This window comes from Agelaius tricolor, unplaced genomic scaffold (genome assembly GCF_023055355.1).
Source record: "Agelaius tricolor isolate 1412-34295 unplaced genomic scaffold, bAgeTri1.0.p SCAF_40, whole genome shotgun sequence".
Classification (NCBI taxonomy): Eukaryota; Metazoa; Chordata; class Aves; order Passeriformes; family Icteridae; genus Agelaius; species Agelaius tricolor.
The window spans coordinates 2,669,440-2,679,295 of NW_027269300.1; the positions used below are offsets into that span (position 1 = coordinate 2,669,440).

The window sequence follows — 9,856 nt, forward strand, 5'->3', positions numbered from 1 at the left end:
CTCTGCGCTCTCCTTCCTGTGGAAAAGAACTGTCCTTCTTACTTATGCAGAAATGGCCAAAATTGGGATTCCACCTCCAAAATTCCCTATATCAAAGGGCTGCATCCAGGCAAAAGGTGCCAGGACAGAGAGGTCTGGCTGACCTTGGCCTCTGATGGCTGCCTTTCATCTGGCCCTGAAACACTGGTGTTCCACGCTTTCCTTCCTATGGAAAAGAACTGTCCTTCTCGTCCATGGCTGAAATTGGTATTCTGCCTCTACAATTCCCTATATCCAAGGATGACTCCCTGACAAAATCTGCCAGCACTGTCTAGTCTGGCTGCCCTTGGCCTCTGGTGGCTGCCCCTCGTCTGCCCCTGGAACACTGGGGCTTGGTTGTTTCCTTCCTATGGAGACCCCAGTGACACTGTGAGGACCTGGTGGAACCATGGAGACCATTGTGACACTCTGGGATACCATGGTGACACCGTGGGGCTTCATGGAACCAAGAGACCACCATGGCTCTGTGGGGCCTTGTGGAACCATGGAGACCATTAGGACCCTTCAGGGCCTCGTGTAACCACGGGGCCATTGTGACACCTCAGGGACTCGTGGAATCAAGGGAACCACTGGGACATTGTGGGGGCCCATGGAATGAGAGAAACATGGAACACATCTGGCTGATTTGGCCTCCTAGGGGTGACCTGACGGGTCTGGCTGATCTCAGAATGTCAAGGGCTGCCTCTCATCTGCCCATGAACCACTGGGGCTCCATGCTTTCCTTCCTATGGAAAGAACTGACTCTCTTTTCAGACGCCCATGGACAAAATTGGTACTCCGCCCTAAAACCTTGCTGTATGCAAGCGTATCTCAGAGAAAAACCTGTCAGCACTGGTTGGCCTTGGCCTCTGGTGGTCACATCTCATCTGCCTCAGAAGCATCAGGGCTGTGCAGCAGCTGCAAGACAGCCCTGCCAGAGCCAACTTGGGCAGCACTTTGGCCATGGCTGCTGGGCCTGGGCCTGAGGCAGGAGCAGGAGACAAGTGACCCTTGCAGGCCTGGGGCCTCATGGCCTCCTTGTCCCTGCTCAGCAGCCTGGCAGGGGCCGCCCCATGCTCCTGCCCTTGGCATTGCACATCCCCACATGCCAGTGCCCATCCCGGCAAGAGCCCTGAGCAAGGAGGGAGGGACAGCATCTGCCTGGCCAGGCCCTGGGGCTCAGGCCTTGGTCCTTGGCATTCCTCAAACACATCCAGCTCTGCTCATCACCAGAGACACCTTGGCCTTGTTTGTACCCAGCTGTCATCACTGCCTGCAGTGTTGTGCTCTACCTGGAACCTGGGGACACTTTCCCAGTCGTGTCCCTCAGTGGAACCCATTAAAACTTCAAGAAACTTTTGGAGTTTCAATTTAATTTTGAGTTCTTGAGAAGTTTTTTGATCACTCTCTCAGGGACTGAGTCTGATGTAAACAACACCAAATCCCCAAGAGGCTCATTAAAGTCCTTGTGCAGTGTCTGTGCTGCTGAGCTTTAAAGGAACAGCTCTTCCAGGGCCAGCTCCTCTCCCAGCCCAGCAGGGCTGAGGGCTCTGCCTGCAGGCACTGAGGGGACAGGAGCCAGGCAGAGACAGGCTGAAGGCAATCAGGATTGGGAAGACATTGAGCTGAGACTTCACCTGGGGAAAGATCTTCACAGCCCTGTGCATGGTGAGTGTGTGGCTGCAGGGCAATGTCCCCTGTGCTCCTGGAGGGATCTCCTGAAGCCAGCACACCCCAGAGCCTATGGGATGTGTCAGGAGGACTCTCCCAGTTTCTCTGTGGCACAGGAGGAGCAGGAGGAGCAGGAGGAGGAGGGGGAGGAGGGGGAGGATGTGCTGCAGAGCGGGGCTGCCCTGGGCACCGTCAGAGGGACAGGGCAGGACGGCTCCTGCTGCCAGGGACAGCTGCAGGGGCTGAAGCTGGGGCTGCAGCCAGGGCTGCCCAGGGCTGTCCTGCAGAGCAGCTCCTGCAGCCCTCAGGGCTCTTGGCCAGCCCAGGGCATGTGCCACCTGCCAGGGGCAGCTCTCAGCCTGCCTGGCAGCTCCCCATGGACGCTGCAGGGGAGAAGTTCCAGGTGCAAGGAGCCCCCCCCATCAGGGCAGATTCCTCCTGCTCTGGAGATGGTGCTGCATGGCCAGGGCTGCTCTCAGCTTTCTCCTAAAGGGAAGGGAAAGGGGCTGTCAGCTTTGGCTGTGTCCCTGAGCCTGCTGCACTGTCAGCCTGGGCATCAGCAGATGGGCCTCAGATCTCCCTCAGAAAGTGCCTCCTCAGCCTCCTCTCCCTACAGACAGCAGCAGCAGCACCTTGGCTTGCAGCATCTCTGCTTGTCTGGCCTGCCCTTAAGGCCCTGCTGCCAGGGAGATGCCCCTGGGCAGTGCCCTGTGCTGGGAGGGGTCTGCAGGGCAGAGCTGAGCCCCCAGGGCTGGGCTGGGCTCTGGCAGCACTGGCAGGGACAAGGCTTGGATAGAGAGATACAGCTCCCAGCAGGCACAACTCCAGGCAGCAGAGAGCCAGACCAACCCTTGGTATCCCATCCTGTCCAGCTTCACAGGGAAAGAGAGAAGAGTTGGAGAGATTGATTTTGAAACTGGAGTCTTCAAAAAGGCCACGTTTCTTTTTAAATGCAGTTTTAAATTTGTACATCATGTACTAGAGGAAGGTGGAATAAGCAAAGGGCACCTGTGTGGGACCAGCAGGTCTGACTGCTCAGGGGCACAGGGAGCCCTGTTTTCCCTCTTGGCTCCCCAATATTCAGGTTGAGAACAATACTAAGAACAGGACTTCTGCCCCTTCTAAAAAACACACAGTTACTTAGCAGCCCATATCTAAACTCAAAAAAAAAAAAAAGGTAAATGAAATTTCCCTAAAGAAAGAGAAGCAATTTTGATTGCTTGTGTAAGAAGATAGCATAGGATTGACTCAAGGTACTTTGTCCAAATTGTCCGTGTTGTCTTTGTACAGCTCAAAATGTCCAGAGTGAAGGAATGTCCAACAGCAGCTCCATCAGGCACTTCCTCCTGCTGGCATTGGCAGACACGCGGCAGCTGCAGCTCCTGCACTTCTGCCTCTTGCTGGGCATCTCCCTGGCTGCCCTCCTGGGCAACGGCCTCATCATCAGCGCCGTAGCCTGCGGCCACCACCTGCACACGCCCATGTTCTTCTTCCTGCTCAACCTGGCCCTCAGCGACCTGGGCTCCATCTGCACCACTGTCCCCAAAGCCATGCACAATTCCCTCTGGGACACCAGCACCATCTCCTACTCAGCATGTGCTGCACAGGTGTTTCTGTTTGCCTTTTTCATTTCAGCAGAGTTTTTCCTCCTGACCGTCATGAGCTACGACCGCTACGTGTCCATCTGCAAACCCCTGCACTACGGGACCCTCCTGGGCAGCAGAGCTTGTGCCCACATGGCAGCAGCTGCCTGGGCCAGTGGCTTTCTCTATGCTCTGCTGCACACAGCCAATGCATTTTCCCTGCCCCTGTGCCATGGAAATGTCCTGCGCCAGTTCTTCTGTGAAATCCCACACATCCTCAAGCTCTCCTGCTCACACTCCAAACTCAGGGAACTTGGACTTCTTGTGTTTTCCGTCTGTCTAGTATTTAGCTGCTTTGTGTTCATTGTTTTCTCCTATGTGCAGATCTTGAGGGCCGTGCTGAGGATCCCCTCTGAGCAGGGATGGCACAAAGCCTTTTCCACCTGCCTCCCTCACCTGGCTGTGGTTTCCCTGTTTGTCAGCACTGGCACATTTACTCAACTGAAGCCCCCCTCCATCTCCTCCCCATCCCTGGATCTGGCAGTGTCAATTCTGTACTCAGTGGTGCCTCCAGCCCTGAACCCCCTCATCTACAGCGTGAGGAACCAGGAACTCAAGGCTGCAGTCTGGAGACTGATGAGTGGATGGTTTCAGAATCATTAAACTGCTGGCCAGTTTCTGCAAGCCAAATGTAATAAAAGTCAACTTTGATAGTTCTTGTTGGGATTGGTGGTTCATTAATTCTTTTCATTCCTTTAACATTCTTTTTAATATTGTTCACAAGAAATGCAATTGTTTGTGCCATATCTCATTTTGTTTCTTTCCACATTTGCTGTGGCCCCAGACTGTGTCAATGAGGAGCTGTGCCCTTGGTGGCTTCAAATTAACTAAAGGATCTCCTAGCAGAGATCCTCTCATCAGAGATCTTTCACCAGAGATGCCCTTTGTTGCCTTCTCTGGAGCTGCAGCAGCAATGTCTGTGTGCAGAGCTGGGGTCAGATCAGTGCTGGCCCAGCAGCTGTGCCCAGCAGCAGCAGCAGCAGCAGCACTTGGTGTTGCCAGTGCTGCTGCCGTGGCCCTGCCCCGCTGCCCTGGTGGCCCTGGTGTTACTGCAGGGCCTGAGTGCTCTCAGGGCCGGGCACAGCCCTGGGGGTGGCAGTGCCGGGGCTGCAGCAGGGACAGGCCATGGGCACTGCTGGGGCAGCGCTGACGCCTCAGGCCAGGGCCTGGGGGCTCCAGGCTCCTTGCCCAGGCTCTCTCAAGAACACGGCCAGGCCAATGCTCAGCACAGGAAAGCCCCGTGAGCAGCCCCAGGCTGGCCGTGGGCTGGCTGGGGGCAAACAGCATGGCTGGGGCTCTGCAAGGGCCCTGGGGCAGACGGGAAGGAGCAGCAGAGCAGGGGCTGATCCATGCCCAGTGCGCTGCACAGCCCAGGGCAGCGTCCCAGAGCGTCCTCATGCAGCTGCCAACAACATCCCCCCTCTGCAGCCCTGGCCTCTCCCCCAGCTCACACAGGTGCCCCATCCTTGCAGGCACAGACACGGCAGCACTGCCTCAGCAGCCCCTGTTTGCATTGCACACAGCAGGGGCAGCACCCCCATGCTGTTGCTGTGGGGACATGAACCTGAGGGAGCACAAATGCCATCAGCCCCTGGGGCCAGCAAGGGCTGGGCGACACCAGGGAAACCACTCAGCTTTGTCCTGGCCTCTGCACTCAGCCAGAAAGTTTGTTCCCATCAGCTGGGAGTTTCCTGTGCCACTGCAGACGCTGTTGCTCTGAGCCAGGGCTGCCTGGCAGCCACCCCCAAACTGCCCTGAGCATTTCCTTGGCTTCACCTTTGCTTTTTTTCCTCTTCCCAGATCCAGATTTCTCCCTATTGCCCATCACTGTCCCCTCCCCTGCAAACAGCCCATCCCTGTTTGCCCTTTCCTCTCTGGCCCCACTCCCCATTGCAGTTCCTGACTTGGCCCCATGGGAACGTCCCTTGGGCAGCAGGATCATCCTACAAGTGCTGCAGGAATTGTCTGCAGGCTCCTGCAGTGCCTGCTGCTGCTCCCTTGCCAGAGGCACCCCAGGCCAGGGGGGCACATCTGGGCTGCTGTGTCTGCCTCTGGGGCTCCCTGTTCTGGGCAGTGAGGAGAGGCTGCAGAGGCTCTGCAGGACTGACAGGATGGGCTTTGGGGCTGCCAGGAGAAGCTGAGGGACCTGGGCTGCTGGAGCTGCTGAAGAGGAGGCCCAGGGCTCCTCCTGCACCTGCTCCAAGGGTGGTTCCAGAGAATCACAGAATCAGCAAGGCTGGAAAAGACCTTGGAGATCATCAAGTCCAACCTGAGCCCTGACACCACCTTGTCTCCCTGAGCCTCCTCTTCTCCAGGATAAACAACCCCAGCTCCCTCAGCCGCTCCTCACAGGACTTGTGTTCCTCACCAGACCCCTCACCAGCCTTGTTGCCCTTCTCTGGACATGCTCCAGCCCCTCCATGGCCTTCCTAAATTGGGGGCATAGAACTGCACACAGCACTCGAGGTGTGGCCTCACCAGTGCCGAGTGCAGGCAAGAATCCCTGCCCTGCTCCTGCTGGCCACACCATTCCTGATGCAGGCCTGGAGCCATTGGCCTTCTTGCCCACCTGGGCACACTGCTGCCTCATGTCCAGCCTGCTGTCCATCAGTGCCCCAGGTCCCTTTCTGCCTGGCCGCTCTCCAGCCCCTCTGTCCCCAGCCTGTAGCCCTGCAGGGGTTGTTGTGGCCAAAGTGCAGGAGCCAGCACTTGGTCTTGTTCAACCTCACCTTGCTGGATTTGGGCCCTGGATCCAGCCTGTCCAGGTCCCTCTGCAGAGCCCTCCTACCCTCCAGCAGATCCACACTCACACCCAGCTTGGTGTCATCTGCAGATTGGCTGATGCTGGACTCAGTCCCCTCATGCAGATCAGCAGTGCAGATATTGAAATCCACGCTGGCTGGCTCTGATCCCTCGGCCATCCTGTGGGTGCCCTGTGATGGCACTCAGGGTGATCTGTTCCATAACCTTGCCGGGCACCCAGGTCAGGCTGACAGGCCTGGAGTTCCCCAGCTCCTCCTTCCAGCCCTTCTTGGGGATGGGCTCACATTGGCACCTCCAGTGCTCTGGGACCTCCCTGCTGAGCCAGGGCTGATGGTAAATGATGGAGAGCAGCTTGGGGAGCTCATCCACAGCTCCCCCATCCCCCTGGGATGGATCCCATCTGCTCCCAGAGACACCTGTGAGCATCTGAGTGGCTCAGCAGGTCCCCAGCTGCTTCCTCCTGGATTACAGGGGGGCTGTTCTGCTCCCTGTGCTCATCTACAGCTCAGGAGAACACTTGCCCTGAGGACAAGCTGTCTGATTGTTGAAAATTGAGATACACAAGCTGTTAAGCAGCTCAGCTTTTTCCTCATCTTTGGTAACCATATGTCTCCAATAAGGGATGGAGGTTCTCCTTAGCCCTCCTTTTGCCATTAATATATCTACTAAATAATTTTTATTATCCTTCACAGAAGTGGCCAGGTTCAGCCCGAATTGAGCTTCACCTCTCTAATTTTCTTTCTGCATGATCTAACAACATCCTTAAAAACGTTCTGAGTTTCCTGCTCCTCTATCCAGAGGTCATGCACCCTAATTTTAACCTTGAGTTTCTGGAAAATGCTCCCTGCCCGGCCAGGCCAGGCATTTTCCCTGCTAGCTCACTTTTGGGCACAGAGGGACAGGCTGTTCCTGCTCCTTCAAAATTTCTTTCTTGAAGGGTGTCCATCCATCCTGGAATCCTTTGTTTTTAATGGCTTTTTCCCTTTAAAAAATCAGTACCTGATTTGGTACTCCCCAAATCAATCCTGAACAGGACAAAGTCTGATCTCTGTAACTCCAGTGTAGAAGATTTGTTGATGCCTCTTTTTTCACAGAATGTTTAAAAAGTCAATAATTTCATGGTCACTATGCCCCAAACAGCCTCTGACCACCACATCTCCCACCAGCCCTTCTCAGTTTGTGACCAGCAGGAGACAGAGCTTTCCTTGGCAGTGGAAATTGCAGGAAACCTCCCCAAGGTGCAGCTTGGAAGGTTCAGGCTGGAGCCGAGGAGAAAGCAAAGTCCCTCGCAGGGCAGAATGTTGGTGCTGGAGGTGTGGCAGCGTGAGGCTGGGCCATGGCCGGGCTCTGTGTGCCAGGAGCCGGCAGCGCTGGGTGCAGGGAGCCCAGGGAGGGCACAGAAACGCTGGGTGAGAAATGCTGGGGGACAGCGAGATGGGCGAGTGCAGCCGGCCAGGGCAGAGGAGCAGCATGCCCAGGGGCCACAGCCTGCAGGAGAGATGGCCAAGGGCTGGGCAGGGCTGGCAGGGCCACAGGCACCCAGGCCTTTGTGCCCTGGGCTCGGGCAGTGCCTCTGGAGGCCCCACAGGAGGAACTTTCCTGGCAGGGGCTGCACTTTGCTTCTCCCTCGGCCTCCCTGGGGAGGCTGGCAGGGGCTGCAGGTTGATGCCATTTGTCCTTGCTGCCCCTCACATCCCCCTGGCCCACCAAGAGCCCCGAGGCAGCCGTGAGGGACAGGCCCTGCTGGCCCAGGCTGGGCTCAGGCCTTGGCCTTTCTGCTTCCTGCAGCCAAGCCAGGCCTTGCTCAGCATTGCAGTTCCCTGCTCAGAGCCTTGGGCTCCCTGCAATCCTGGCCTCAAGGATCTGCTCTCATCAGGCCCTGGGCAGCCTTTGGCCCTCCCTGCCCTCACTGGGGCCCAGCCATGCTCCAAGGCACTTGGAGTTTTGCTGCTGACTCCTTGAGCAGCTTCTTCATCCTTCTCTCCATGCCTGAGGCTCCTGGACTCAGCCCTGAATCCACCATGGGGCTGATTAAAATACAGAAAGCCCTCAGGAGTTCTTTCTCTCCTTTCCATTGTTTTCCAGTCTCCAGGCCTTGTGCAGTGATTGGAGTCAGTTTGGAGTTCTCTTCAGGAGGGAGATTCCAAAGTGCACATCATGGCTTTTGGTTTAGTCAAGGAAATATTTTTTTACTTTTCAATTAAGAGAAGAGGTGACAGAACCATTCCCCAGGTGATCTTGATGCTGAATGTCTCCTCAGGAGGTCTGGGCAGGGAGAAGAATGAGCCCCTTGCAGGCTGAGCCTGTTTGGACAACCAGCTCCTCACCCCCAGCCTCACCATGTCTGACAACGCCCACCTGGGACTGGCATCCAAACATAGAAAAAACAAATTTAAGCATTTTTCCTTATAAATAAAATTGTATTAATAATAAATTATAATAATATTATTCTAATATATGATAGTATTAGACAATATTTTTGTTGCCTAATTTTAATATTTATATTAAAAAATTGATACATTTTTAGCAACCAAGAAAATTATTGGGCATTGGTTCTAAGGAACACAATTCTCTTCATCAATTAATTAATCTCTATTGGCTATGTATTTCTTCTGCTTTATAGTAAATAGTAATATTTGTAGTACTTTTGGCATAATTTTTATCATCTTTTCCTCTGATGGGGTCAAAGGGGGGCCACTTTGGGATCCCTGGAGACATTTCTGGGGCACATTTGGGGCAGTTTTGGGTCTGGGGAGGGAATTCAGAGAGAACTTGAGGGTCTGGAGGACACTTGGGGAAGCCGGGTGGGCACTTGGAGGGGCACTCAGGGATTCTGAGGGACAGTTCGGGGTCCGGGGCAGCACTTGGGGGTCCAGGGAGGCCCTTGGAGGTCAGGGAGGGGAATTTGGGGCCCTTCAGGGTCTGGGCAGGCCCTTGGGGGGCTCTGACAGGGCTCTCTGGGCCGCGGGGGGTGATGGGAGTTGTAGGCGCGGGTCTAATACGGTTCACCAGGGCCGCGGAGCATCACGGGAGTTCTGGGCGCAGCTGCAATGGCTCTCGGAGGGGCGCGGGGCATGACGGGAGATGAAGTCCCGGCTGGAATAGCGCTTTCCTGCGCCGCGGAGCATGATGGGAGCTGTAGTCCCGGAAGTGGTTGGAACACGATGTTTGGGGGTCCGGGAAGGCTCTTGGGGGACACTTTTGCATCTGAGCCGCGACTTGAAGTCCTCGGTGGGAACGTAAACGGTTCCGGAGCCCTTGAGGGGAGCTCGGGGAGCTCTAACCGGGCTCTTTAGGGCGCGGGGCACGGCAGGAGTTTTAGGCGCGGGACTGTGTTCTGAGGGGCTCTGGTGCCGCGGGGGATGAGGGGAGATGAATTCCCAGAAGTGGCTGTACCGGGCATCTGTGGGGTTGGGAGCACTGAGGGGGGCCGGGGACGCTTTTGGGGGGTCATGAATGGGTGCTGAGGGGGCACTGAGGGATCCTGGAGGGTCTGGGGCACACTTATGGGACAGATGGGGGGAGATCCCGGGGTTCAGTGCAGCGCGGGGCATGACGGGAGTTGTAGTCCCGGCTGCAATTGGGCTTTTTTCGGCCGCGGGGCATGACGGGAGTTGTAGGCAAAAAGAAAAGATGGCGTCCACCTAAGCACCGCCCTCAGGCCCAGATCCCTGGTGCTGATTGGCTGCTGGTGGTGATTGGCAGGAGCCATAGCAAATGGCATGCGGTGGAGGAGGGACCGGCCCATTCACCCTCTTTCA

At 56.1% G+C, this 9,856-nt stretch overlaps 1 protein-coding gene across 1 annotated transcript; it reads left to right on the plus strand.

The window, feature by feature from the left end:
- Positions 1–3,002: 3,002 nt before the first annotated feature.
- Positions 3,003–6,348, plus strand: LOC139603714 (olfactory receptor 14A16-like; the record flags this gene model as incomplete). The annotated part of the gene is made up of 2 exons (XM_071454609.1): positions 3,003–3,919; positions 6,321–6,348. Coding segments are annotated over exons 1-2 (945 nt in total), but the record flags the coding sequence as incomplete, so codon positions are not given.
- Positions 6,349–9,856: the final 3,508 nt, after the last annotated feature.